At 51.8% G+C, this 12,827-nt stretch overlaps 1 protein-coding gene across 1 annotated transcript in view; it reads left to right on the forward strand.

Annotated features, from left to right (window-relative positions):
- Positions 1 to 12,827, forward strand: part of EVPL (envoplakin) — a 37,577-nt gene that overhangs the window by 20,809 nt on the left and 3,941 nt on the right. Inside the window, exons 7-22 of the mRNA XM_009637827.2 lie at positions 47 to 85; positions 835 to 996; positions 1,580 to 1,687; positions 2,369 to 2,464; positions 2,923 to 3,048; positions 3,967 to 4,113; positions 4,258 to 4,412; positions 5,893 to 5,990; positions 6,829 to 7,010; positions 7,785 to 7,963; positions 8,405 to 8,543; positions 9,127 to 9,320; positions 9,841 to 9,991; positions 10,580 to 10,663; positions 10,749 to 10,859; positions 11,907 to 11,999. Of these exons, the coding sequence (XP_009636122.1) occupies positions 47 to 85; positions 835 to 996; positions 1,580 to 1,687; positions 2,369 to 2,464; positions 2,923 to 3,048; positions 3,967 to 4,113; positions 4,258 to 4,412; positions 5,893 to 5,990; positions 6,829 to 7,010; positions 7,785 to 7,963; positions 8,405 to 8,543; positions 9,127 to 9,320; positions 9,841 to 9,991; positions 10,580 to 10,663; positions 10,749 to 10,859; positions 11,907 to 11,999 (2,064 nt within the window). The remainder of the gene's footprint in view (positions 1 to 46; positions 86 to 834; positions 997 to 1,579; positions 1,688 to 2,368; positions 2,465 to 2,922; positions 3,049 to 3,966; positions 4,114 to 4,257; positions 4,413 to 5,892; positions 5,991 to 6,828; positions 7,011 to 7,784; positions 7,964 to 8,404; positions 8,544 to 9,126; positions 9,321 to 9,840; positions 9,992 to 10,579; positions 10,664 to 10,748; positions 10,860 to 11,906; positions 12,000 to 12,827) is intronic.

Consider the following 12,827-nt stretch of genomic DNA (forward strand, 5'->3'; position numbering starts at 1 on the left):
CTTTTTTTTTTTTTTTTTTTTTTTTTTTGGCCGTGTCGTAACCCAGGATGTGGCAGACTTAAAAAGCCAATACAAGGACTTGCTGGTAAGCTTCTTGGTCATTTTCTGGACAGATGGGGTCATACAGCAGAGTAACAACTTCCCCCACGGACAGGGAATGCCCAGCTCAGGGCAGGAGCTACCTCTGTTCTTGCACAGTGAAGTTGTGTTCCTCATTTTCTTTCCCCACTTCCTCCCCACCATGGAATGGGTGTAAATTGAGAGCACGCTCGCTACCCTCAGGGGAAGGCTGTGGGTGAGATCCGTGTCTCTCCATGGTTCGCTGACCTGGTGCTGCCTATGCGTCTGTGAGCTCAGGGTTAGAGATGCCGCAGCAGGAAACCCTGTCCCAGCCCACAGGCTGTTCCAAATCAGGATTGCAAATGTTGAGGTTTGCACTGATCCCTAACAAGGGCTCCAGAGAGGAAACGAGCAGCTGGAGCAAAGGAGGTGGCCAGGAAGAAGGTCCTGGGTTTAGCCAGCTGGGCCCGTAGAGGTTAATGCTGAAGAATGGCATTTCTGAGAAATATAGCAGAGCTGGGCTAGCTCTCAGCCTGCCTGAGGCACCATCCCACACCCAAGATTCTGGTTAGACAAACATATCCTGTCTGTGAAGGAGGGAAAGGGAACTGGCAAGCCCCATCAGATAAGAGCAAGCAGCAGCAGATGTCTCACCAAGGTCTCTGGGAATCTCCTGGTGGATGTGCAACACGAGCGGGGTCCTGGGGAGGAGGAGGGGAAAGGGGGTCCTCAGCCTGAACACCAATGCTGTCTCTCTCCCATGTGCATGGGCAGAAAGCCTCCATCTGGCGAGGGCAGAGCCTGGGCAGCCTGTACCACCACCTCCAGGGCTGCACCAAGGAGCTGGGCTACCTGACGGACCAGCAGACCAGGATCCTGAAGCAGGACTGGAGTGACCAAATGATGGACGTCCAAAGCATGCGTCGGGAGTATGAGGTGAGCTCTTGGGGGTGGTAGCTTGTCCTACCATTGGGGCAGGAGATTTGCAGGGTGGATCCCAGCCTCCTAGACATCCACCGCCAGCCCTGAGCCTGGTGCTTTCCCAGGCAGCCCAATACCGCTGGGCACAGAAACAGAGGTGGCAGAGTCACACTGGGCCTGTGCTGGAGTTAAGGATGAGCCACTCTGTGTGTCCCCTCCTGTCCCCTGAGCTGGCACATGGGATCAAACATTACAGAGCTGTTGGTGAGGCTCAGTGGTCAGAAGGGAGGGAAGGGCTCAGCGTTGTGTCAGCCTCAACATCCAGAGCGCAACACCCAGTGACTGCTATATGCTGGGACCAGGAAGAAGAGCGGGATAATTGCTTAGGAAAATGCTCTTTGAACGAATGCACTGATGTTTTCTGAAGCCCAAGCGTGTCTAATTTGCTTTAGCTTTGCCTAGACCCTTCTTTTTTTTAAAAACAAGGATGTCTATGCTTTGGGAGCCTTTTCTCTGCTATGTGGGGTGTGATGCCCCAGGAGACAGCTCTGTGCTCCCTGCGTGCTCCCACTGTCATGAAGTTTCTCTTCCCCTTCAGGACTTCAAGTCCAATGAGCTGCTCAGCCAGGAAGAGGTTGTGAACAATCTTCAGGATGATGGGGATAGGATGATAGAGCTGAAGCATCCAGCTGTCAAACCTATCCAGGTAGGGAACAGGGATCTCCTTCCAAACCCTATAAGAGAATGAGAATGCTTTCCATAATTTCTGGATCATGAGCCAAGAGGCAGGTTGGAGGAGATCTCTTCACCTCTTCTGCAGAGCTGCTGTGTTCCTCTTTCCTCCCGCACTGCACCGACTGTACCACAGCATCTTTCTGCCTGCTCCAGCCCCATGGGGAGGCTGGGGGCAGCGCAGGATCTTCACCCGTTCAGAAATCTCCAGGAGATAGTGGCTAACATCTGTGTGCTGAGACCAGCTCCTGGTCTGGTGCTCAGATGTGTGGTCAATGCAGCCGCATTCATGCTGCTGTGAAACTCCAACTATGGCGCGGCATGGCCTCTCCCAGGTGACACCAGCTCTCCACATCCAAGGCTGTATTTCCCAGCCTGCAGATGCAGTGGCAAGCTGAGGTGGGCTCAGAGCCACCCATACCACTGGAGCTGAGGCCTCTTGAGAAATGGTGGCAGCTCTGTATGAGCCAGGTCCCCATGGAGCAATATGCTTGCTCAGGCTCAGCATCAGGCAGTGCCCAGGCATAGCTTTGCCTCTGCTCCACAGTGGTCTTTACCCTTCCTCTGGTCTCTGGGACTTCTGGGGAAAGGAGATCACTGGTGGGGGAGGTGGGACCAGCTGGAGCCCACTGAGTTGTGTTCTGTCCTACCACAGGCTCACCAGGAAGCCTTGAAGAACGAGTGGCAGAATTTCTTGAATCTCTGCATTTGCCAGGAGAGTCAACTGAAAAGCGTGGAGAACTATAAGAAGGTAAAAAGCAATGAACCATGGGACTGCAGAGTCAGGCCGGAGTGGGCAGGCTGGGAAGAGAGACAGCAAAGGGATGAGGATGGGAGATCCTTTGCTTGCACCTAGTCAGGGTATTTTGGGGAAACACCCCTCAAAACAGCCCTTCAGTGCTGCAGTGAAGGACTGGCTCCCAGCTCACCTCATCAGCCCTGTTGTGTTAGCGTGCTGGCTTGGAGAAGAGGGGCAGGAGAGGGTTTGCTCACTGTCATTGCCTGGGACTTGTCTGTTGATTGGGATTTATTTGCCTGTGGCTAAGGCAATGGAGAGTCCTTATCCAAGCACACACTCTGAGGGTGGTCTGTAGGGTCTTGCGATCACCAGAAGGTTGTGGGAGAGATGCTGGGAATGGAGACACCCCATTGGACTTGGAGATAGTCACGTCCTCCCAACCCTGACTGTTTTCCTACGCACACCTCCAGTTCCAGGATGATGCTGAGGCTGTGAGCTGCTCCCTGAAGAAGATGAATTCTGACCTGGACACCAAATACAGCAAGTTCAACAAAGACAGCCCTGGGGTGGTGTCAGATCTGCTGCTTCAGCTGGAGGTGAGGTCTTCAAGGCTGGTGGCACGAGCCAGACCTAAGGGGGAGACCAAACGTTACAACCTCCCTGATAAATAACAGTGAGGAAGGGGAAGAGGTGGGTAAATAACCCTACTGGGACAGCTCATCCCAGCTCTGTGCTAGGGAGGGGGAAGCCCATGGCAATACTGTGCACTGGGTGCTGAGTCCCTGTAGCCCTAGAAGGTCCATGATGTGGGGCAGTGCCCCCTGGGAAGGCACTGATCCCCACCAGTGACATGCAGCCAGGCCCCAGCTCACCATCAGAGTAAAGAAGGAGCTGCACATTGTCCTAAACATGAGACACTTGGATTAGAGGGCCCACAGAGAGTGTGAGCTGCTTGCATCCAAGGAGCAGGGAAAGGGCCTCCCATCTCCTCAGCACTCTCATGAGCCAAGGGTGAGGGAGGGAATAAAGAAGTCTGACCTCAGGGGTGAGATGCAGATAGGAAAGGAACATTTGCCCGGGAGAGAGGGAGGGGACCCATTCAAAATGTTACCTATCTTCTATGCATGCAACACATTTTGCTCCCAAGAGGTGCTGGGATCTTGGTATCTTCTGACACTGGAATGCGGCCACCTCTTGGCAGGTCTCTGTTCCATTTCTGAGAAGAAAAACTTCTCCAGGAGATCTAATATGACAATGTCGGGTTGTCTAAGGTTAACTCAGGCTGTGCCTTCAAGGGCAGATCCGCTGTGAGCAAAGGAAACCAAGGAAAGCCGTGATAATGAAAAGGGGAAGAAGGGACATGGAGGGGTCAAGAATGGAGACACTTCTGACTTCACCCCAGCAGTGACCACACAAGGATGGACAACCGGCCCCAGCGTACCCACTGTAATGCCATCCCCCCTTCCTTCTCATCCAAGCCTAGTCACAACCACTGTCTTCCCTGTTTTGTCTAGAATGAGGAGAAGGTGGTGAAGCAGGCAGAGAAGAGCATCGCTGACCTGAAGAGAAGGAGCAAAGAGATCAGCCCACTGAAACTGCGCAGGATGCGTCCCTCCCAGCCCGTCACCTTGGACACCCTCTGTGACTGGGATGCTGGGGAGGTGAGGGCTTGACTTAGCAGTACCCTCAGAAGAGGCAGGCAACTGGATTCTTCTTTGGTTGCTCCAAATCTTGGCTATGGTGGGAGGAACTGGCCTAGTGCTGGCAAGCCAAGCCTTTCACTGGATTTTGTGTCTTTGTCCCAGGTGCAGCTGACAAGAGGTGACAAGTACACTCTGAAGGACAACAGCAACCCGGAGATGTGGGTGGTGCAGAGCAGCGCTGGTGTGGTCCAGGAGGCACCTTCTGCTTGCTTCTCCATCCCTCCACCAGACCCCGAGTCCATAGACAAGGTCAATAGGTGAGTCTGCAGCGGAGAGCTTGACCCAGACAGATGTTTGGACTTGCTCGTAGGTTATAGCCAGCATGACTCCCTCAGAAACAGCAGCTAGGAACATACCTCTTGACTGTCTGGTATGAAAGCCCTCCTGGAGAAGGATTGTTCCCTGCACCCAAGTCCAGGTTCCTGGCATTCCTCAACAGCACTGCACACTGCCTGGACCTTGCTGTCAAAGATATTTCTGGCAGTCAGGCTTGATTTCTTCACCCAAACATGTGACTCGCATAGGTTTGACTAAATTAATTGCCGAATCAGTCTGGAGCTTGGGACTTGCCAAACAGGACAGAGTTATCTGTGGTATCTCCTCTCAGCCAGCCCCAGCTGGAGACTGAGAAATGTTTCCGGAACCACCGTGTAAGTCAGCTCAGCCAGCTTCTGTGGTTCCCACAGGATGGGGCAGTGGTGCAAGGAGCTTGGCATTACATTTTTAATCATGTCCCCTGGTGCTTGGGTACATCAGTGATGCTCAGGTGCTGTGGAAAGGCCCACAGCCCAGGTTCAGAGTTACTTGGGCATGTCTGTGACAGGAGCCCCCATCAGGTGGGAGGGATTTCTTCATGGTTTTGCTCTTTCTGAGTGCGTACCGCTCTTTGCACATCCCATATTACTGAATCCTTTGGATTTACGGGTTTCATATGTGTTTTAAAACAGAAAAGAAGTTTGCAATGTCCTCCTGGATAACGGCTCTGCAGGTGTTGCCTGGGATCTTTCCCTTTTCAGGCCACCTCTGGCAGCTTGGCTCACTTCCCAGTGTTTGCTTCCCTTCCTACATACAAAATCTTTGTCTTTGTTTTATTTCCCAGCCTCTTCCACCATTCAGCCCCTCTGCATGGAGCTATGTCCTGGCCTTGCAGAGGGAAAGCCCTTGGATGGCAACAGCCAGGCAAGCTGGGACTTGCTGGTTTTAAAGCACGGTGTTTAGTTGGAGCAATCCATAGCAGGGATGTGAACTCGCCTGGTCCTTCAAAGGCCCTTCCTCCTCATTCCATCAGTTTTCTCCCACCCAGACATTTTTTTGGTCCTTCCAGCTCCTGCTGATCCCAGCTCTAGTTTCATTAGGAGATACCCATCCTTACAAATGAGAGTTGGCGTTTCCAGGGCTGCAGCCACAGAAGCAGCTACTTGTACTCGCTTCCTACAAAGCTCTGCAGTGATATGAAATGAATTTCCAGCTTCGTTAGCATCTGGTGGGAGTTGGGAAACACTGGCTCCATTGGGAGAAACCAACTGCTCGAACCAACTGGCTGCTCTTGCTGCTGTCCCTTTTCCTAAGGGACATCTCTGAGTGACAACAGGCTGCAGGCTCCCAGCCTGCCCCTACCTCTGGGAACACCTTCCCTGGCACAGGCACGAAGCTGCTCCTGGGCTGGGCTCTGTCGGGGCTTGCTCAGTGCAGCAGCATCCCGTCCTGCTGGCTGATGTTGTTCCTCTCTGCTCACAGGCTGGAAGGGGAACTGAACGTGGTGAAGCAGAAGCGAGCGGTGGTTCAGAGCACCCTGAGACACAGCCACAAGGAGCAGGTTCAACCCAGCCAGCAGGGTATGTCAGCTGGTTAGCCAAGTCTGCCCCAAAGCAAGCCCATGCACCTCCCTTGCAGAGCTCCCAGACCTGGCTGGAAGTAGAGCACCCACCCGGGGCAGGCTGGGGTGGGCGTGAGGATGCCGCCTGCTCTATGGAAAAGAGCAGCTGCTGGGAAAACCTGATTTCTGGTGCTGCCAAGGACTCACCATGTGATCTTGGGCAATTCACTTAAACTCTTTTGATCTTCTCAAACTTCTGAGATTGACCTCCAGCTCCACCAACAGTTGCAGAGTATTTAGGGTTGCAGGGGGATATGCCTATCCAGAAGCCTTAATTAAACCTTCCTTGGGATCCAAGTTCCTCGCAGTCCTCTTCCCTAGCTGGGGGCTGTGGAATAAATAGGCAGCCATGGCTAAATCCTGACCCCTGGCTAGCTGTGTAACTCCCACAGCTGTAGTTCAAAAAGCTCCCAGTGAAGCTAAGCAGGGACATGTCTGCATGGCAGTGCATGGCTGTCTCTGTCCCGCTTTGGACTTGAGCTCTGGCTGGCCGGGGCAGAGCTAAAACCATTTTCCTAAGGCTTTTCCGTGGGTAGGCACACACATGTGCGTGATGCTCTGCGGATTAGAAATGTTAACTGAATTGTTTATGGTTGCATCAAACCCCCATGCTCAGGAGAAGCCTGAGTGCTTCAGAATTGCAGAACATAAAGGGCAGAGCTTTGCAGCAGGGCTGACATGAGAGGGAGTTGGAGCTTTAGGGACTGTGTATGGGAGAGCTTGGGGAAAGGGCCATGCACCAAGACTGGGATGGCAGATGAGAAATGGGGCTTAACCTAAGCTGTGTCTCACTGCAGCTCTGTCCAGGAGCCCCCCTGTAGTCCAGGATGATCCCCAAGCTGACCAGCTTCTCGGTAGCCTGGATCATGTTGGCAAGGAGCTGGTCCAGGTAGAGAAGGAGGTCTTGAACCGAGTGAGGTCTCCAGTGAACTACAGTGACCCCACAGATGACCTTGCCAGGAGGATCAAACACCAGCAGGTGGGTGCTGCTGCGGGCAGGTTGGAGCAGGATGAGTTTGGTAATGCTGTGTCCTTGGCCCAAAACAGAACTGATGTAGGAATTCCACAGGAGATGACAGCCGGTGCTTCAGAGGAGAAACCCGCGCTGCAGTTGCAAGGGTTTCAGGCTTGCTTGAGCCCTTGAAATGGGACAGGTTAAGCCAAACCCTAAAGAGGCGCAGTCTCTTCCTTTGGCTCAGCTCTGTAGCAAGATGGTCCATTTGTTTCAGAGCTGTAGACCAGAAGCCAGTCTTGGGGAGTCCTCCGCCTTGTGTGGGGATGCTGTCACTCTTCACTCTTAAGTTGTAGTGTAAAAGATAACGGGACAGAGGGAATTAATCCAAGGACCAGCTTTGGCTTACCTGATGGGGAGTACAGACTGGTAGATGTGAGTGGGACAGGAAAAGCAGCAGTGCCGTGGAGCCCCTCCTTTCCTCTGGGATAAGGTCTGGGTCTGTAGTAGTTCAGCTTGTTATATATTCATCTGTGGGTATTTATTTGGCCCTGGCAGAAGGATGGACTTGGGCAGGTAGGTTTCTTCCATCCTTGTCTGTTTTGATCTCTTTCCCACACCCTGCCATTGCCAGACGGCCACAGTCTGGATGGGGCTGTGCCCCAAGGGCCAGCACCTTATGAGAGGGCCACCACACCCTTAGCCCCACAGCAAAATCTGCCCCTGAGGGAGGGAGACACGTTTTCGCAACAGCACTGTTATGACTGTGTTGGGTGACTCTGCTCCCATCTGCTGCGCCAGGAAACAACAAAGAAACTTGAGAACCTGGGGGCAGCCAAGGATGCTTTGCAGAAGGAGTGTGAGACCTACCTTTCCAAGAAACCCACCAGCACCTCGGCTTCCCAGCTCCCTGTTGCATTGAATGCCCTCAGGAGCAAATACAATGATGTCAACATGCTCTCCAGCCTGTACAATGAGAAGTGAGTGACGATGGCAAGGCCTGATGGGGATGAGGGAAGTCCTTGCGCAGAGGTGTCAACACAGAAGCATGAGAAAAAATGGTTTTGGTCTATATGGGTGTTGGTTGAGGTTCATCCAGCCCAGTACAGGTTGGAAACCTCCCATGAATCACCAAAGGCACCTCTGAAGGAGTTCCTCTATGTAACCTGTGGTCAGATCCCCCCACTGTGGAAAGTCCACCCTGCAATGGGTGTGTGTCCCAGCTATGCTGTGTGCAGTGAAATGCAATACATCCGCCTTCTGGGTCAGCATGACAGGGTTGTGAGTGCATATTGCTTGTTCTCTGACATGCTGTAGAAGCTCTGATGTTGAATAAGCTTAGATGTGCAAAATCAGAGAGAAAAGGAGAAGAACGGGGTCTTCCATAGCTAACCTTGTCCTGTCATTTCTCCCTTCCCCAGGGCTAAGGCTGCCCTGAACCTGGAGACTCGGATTGAGAACACAGACAAGATCATCAGCACGTTTGAGGCCAAGCTGGCTCAGGATAGCATCATTCCTGCATCCCCCAATGCCCTGCAGGATCGGGCCAACAATCTGCAGGTAGGAGAACATCAGGTTCTTTGTTAGGGAAGAGAGATCTCTGAGCTCAGGTAGCAATGGTGGGAAGAGATGGACTTTGCTTATTTGAGCACTCCGAGGCACCAGCAGTGAAGCCTTTCTAAGGACTCGTCCCTTGAAGGCTTTACATTGTTGTTGCAGGCTGACTTGCACTCACTACCTAGCAAGAAGCTCTGTCCCTCCCAGGCTACCTTTGGGGTCCCTAAAATACACGATGCACCTCTTGGCATCTAACCTCTGTTGCTCTGCCACACACCCATCCCTATTCTTTCTTGCTCTCATTCTCCCTGCCCCATCATTAGCTCTCACCCTTGACTCATAGGGACCCTTTTTTGCCTTCCCCAAAACTTCTCCCTTTTGCTCCATGCATCGTCCAACCCACCTTGGGTTCCCACCCTCTTTACTGAACAAGTCTCCCTGCTACATCTGTTCCACATTGCATGTCTCTTTTGGAGAGCCTGACCAGCCCCCAGGTTACCATTACCATTAGTAACAGCATTAAGGAGGGTATTTCTGGTTGGTGCATCGACTGGTGCAAACCTGGAGGTGACTTTCTCCCCTGCAGAAGATGAAGTGGGACCTGGTGGCCCAAGAGGACTGTGTGCTGAAGCTGAACCGGGGGCTCAAGGATGCTGAGCACAGCTGCAGCGCTGTGCAGAACAACTTCCAGGAGTACTGCCCTGACCTGCCCCGGCAGAAGCGGGAGGTGCAGCTCCTCAATGATCGCTACCATGCCGTTGCAGACCAGCTGGATCAGCGGTGAGGAACTCTGGCATCATCTCTGCTCTTCTTAGCTAACATGGACCAGGATTATTCCGAGTCCCAAGAGTATGTTCTTCATTGCAGCACCATGATCCCAACCACTCTGCTGTAACTCTGGGGACCAGGTCTGTCCTGCTGTGCAGTTGCCACCTTCCTATGCATAGCACAGGCTTTGAGCTTCCAGATAGCTGCAAGAAGGCAGCCCTAAGTGGCTGATTGCTGGCCTCTGCCTGGCCCAGTGACCCTACCCAGAGAGACCCTCGTGCTTAACTCTTCTCCCAGGCATTGCTGCTGGTTGCCTGCCTTTTTCCTTCTCTCACCTCCCAAGCTGTGTTCATGCTGCAGTAGCAAAACTGATGTGCATAGAGCTGTGCTCCCCACTCAGGGACCAGTTGTCACCCTCTTGTTTGTGTTCTCTTGGTGTTTGTCATGGTGACATTCTCACCACAGTGTCTTTTTGGGAACTTGCACATGAATCTTTGCCTTTCCCCTTAATGTTCACCTTTGTGCTGTGCAGAGAGAAGACCCTCAGAAATATCAGCCTCACCTACCAGCAGTTCCAAAACTCCAATGAGAACCTGATGTTCTGGATGCACAACCTACCCAAGCACCAAGTGAAGACTACTGATGGGCCAAGCCAGATCAATTACAAGCTGCAGGCACAGAAGGTGAGTTCCAGGGCAAGCGTCATAACCTGCAACGTTACGGGGAAGGGGAATTTGCTTGCGAATGGTATGCAAAATAGTACCAACCCGCTCCTAGTTGCGTGCTCCACCCGTCACAGTGAATGAACTAGAACAAGGAGACAATGGATTGCAGCACGCAGATGAAGTATCTTGCCCCGCTGCATTCATCTACAGTGCTGGTGTCCTCATTTAGGCTACTCACCCCTGGGCTGATGTCCTCTCCACGGAGAGGTCAAACCCAGGTCCCGACAGATTGCACCTTGGGCTGAGATGTTGCGTCTAAGCCCTGCATCTTTCTCTCCTTGAGATGATCCTAAGATGACTAGCTCAGATGATGAGATGTGAAGGTCTCTGTGTTGGCTGGTATTAATCTCATGATAAATCAGCGAGGTGGGTCCTGGGCTACTGAGCATGCTGCTGAGATCCTCTAAAGCCCAGGAGGCTTTCCTAAATGTCTTTCTGTTCCCACCTTTCCTTTGGTACCAGGCCGAGCTACTGCTCTTGCCTGCAGGAGTATTACTGGATTGCTGTATCTCAGTCTGTCCTTAACATAATGTGTGTCTCCTGCAGAGACTGGTGGAGGAGATCGAAAGCAAGGAGCCTGAGAAGAACGCAGTGGTCAGACTGTCCCGGAACGTGCAGTCCACCCTCAATGTATGGCTGGGTTTTCCCACGTAGCACTCCCTTAGTGTCTCATTTGAGAGATCCCAACTGATTCTTCTGTTTCTGCTCTGGACAGGACTATGAGCTCCAAGCAGGCAAGTACAGCTCTTCTCTGGACCCTGCCCTGACTGATGTTGCTGCAAAGAGGCTGCGTGTGACCCCCCTACAAGAAAGCATCCAGGCTCAGGTAAAATGTTAAGATGAAGGCATGGAAACTATTATCTAGCTCTTTACCCTTCAAGCCCCATGTGCTCTGCAAGGCTTTAATCCACTCTTGCAGCCACAGCTGATCGTGGTTCTAATCCCAAGGACAAATGTCATCAGGGATATCTCTATGGAGCAAAGCAGCATCTGAGATCCACAACTAGGGCTGTGTCTGGTTGAGATTGCCAATGAGGCCTCCTTACCATATTGTCTATGAAGATAAAACTTGCAGGGTAGGTTTGTGAGCTTGCACAGGCATCCCTTGATGTAGGTGATTTTGATGTTCTCCTCCAAACCCTTTTATTTACACATTTTCTGCATTTGGGACCAACAAGAATAATGTAGATTGTTACTGTTTTGCCAGATCTCCCTTGAGATTTGAGTATGACTTGCTATTTAAATATAAAACAGGTCTCTGTGTAGAAATAGCTCTATTTCCAGAAGAATCCAATGCTTTTTCTAGAAGTGGGTTTAGAGGAGGCTTTCAAACCTTTGTCTTGGCCCTGCAGAAGCGTGACAAAGAGCAGGTCATCTCCCGCCTTTCCGACTATTACTGCTGAATGGTGTTCGTTGTGTCACATTTTCTCCAGATTTGGGGACCTGTTTTATTAGTGCATTAAAGGCTGAATTCCACCTGCCTGGGCAGGACAGGTGAGCAGGTACTGGGGACAGGACTGAGCCAGAGCTCCTGCATGCTCTTCCCAGTTACACCCCAGTTCCCTGGCATCAACCTTAGGCTGTTCACCAATGGCCATCCATGTGTGCCCCAAGGTGAATTTGGAAGTCTGGACCCTCTGTAGGCTAGCAGGCATCTAACAGGCAGTCAGATAAAGGGGACAGGATCTCCTACATGAGTCCTTAGGCTCTGTACCTCAGTTTCTCTAGAAAGTCGGGTGTGAAGATGCTAATCCCTGGAATAGTGCGGTACCCAATGTGCATCCAGGTGAAAGCAGGGGTGGGAGAGTGTGCTGTCCAGCAGAGCTGTGTCAGGGCGAGGGGGACAAGGCTCTCACCGCTGTTTCTTTTTCAGGAAAATGATGTAACCAAGCTGTACATGGAGCTGGCAGCAGAAAATAAACAGCAGCTCAGCCGGCTGGAGTTTGCCAAGAAGATTGTTGAGAAGGTACCAGCTCATGGCAAGATTGGGGTACTCTAGATTGGGGAAATGATCTTTCCAAAGCTGTCAGCAATCTGCTAAGCCTGGGATCCTCCCACTCCTCCCTGGATGTCCACATCCAGGTGTGAGGAAGGAGAGGAATAGAAACCTCTGTGAGAAAAAGACCACGAGTAACCACAGTTTCACTGACACCAGTCTTGGGTTATGACATTCATCACCTCTGTGGCCCTCAACTGTAGTTTATGCTAAGAAAAAAGATTTGAATCAGGGCTCCTAAATCCTGTTCTCAGCTATATCTAACCAGTGTTCACAGACTGAGAATTCTAGATTTGTCTGTGTATGCGGTTGGAATTTAGTGCTCACAACTTCTGGAAACAATTCAAAGCAGTAGGACTTTTATGCCTTTCTAGGGCTTGATTCACTGGTAGGAAAGGTCTCTGGTTTGGGTGGCTTTTATTCAGAGTGCTCAGGAAGGGCAAGAGATTAAGCTGGTGAGCCCTGTGATGACCCAGCTGTGCAGCAGGGACTGGCCTTGTCGCCCTCCCCAGGCTGTGGATACAACGGGGCAGCACAAAGCACCTTTGTGGGCTGCTGCAGCACCTCAGCTGCTTGAGACAGGGGGAATGCGTCCTCTTTTGCCATTTTTAAGCAGCCTTATTTGGAGGCTCCCTGGGGTTTCTGTACCAGTTCTGTCTCCTACCGTGCCTTGTCATGGAAAAGACCTCTGCATCAGATTCAAAGAGTGACTCGGTTTCTCTGCCCTTTTTTTTTTTTAAAAAAAATTCTTTTTTTTTTTTTTTTTCCCCCGCAAAGGGAATGCCACGGGGACATTGA

The sequence above is a fragment of the Egretta garzetta genome, unplaced genomic scaffold (genome assembly GCF_000687185.1).
Source record: "Egretta garzetta isolate BGI_Z169 unplaced genomic scaffold, ASM68718v1 scaffold34, whole genome shotgun sequence".
In the NCBI taxonomy this organism is placed as follows: domain Eukaryota; kingdom Metazoa; phylum Chordata; class Aves; order Pelecaniformes; family Ardeidae; genus Egretta; species Egretta garzetta.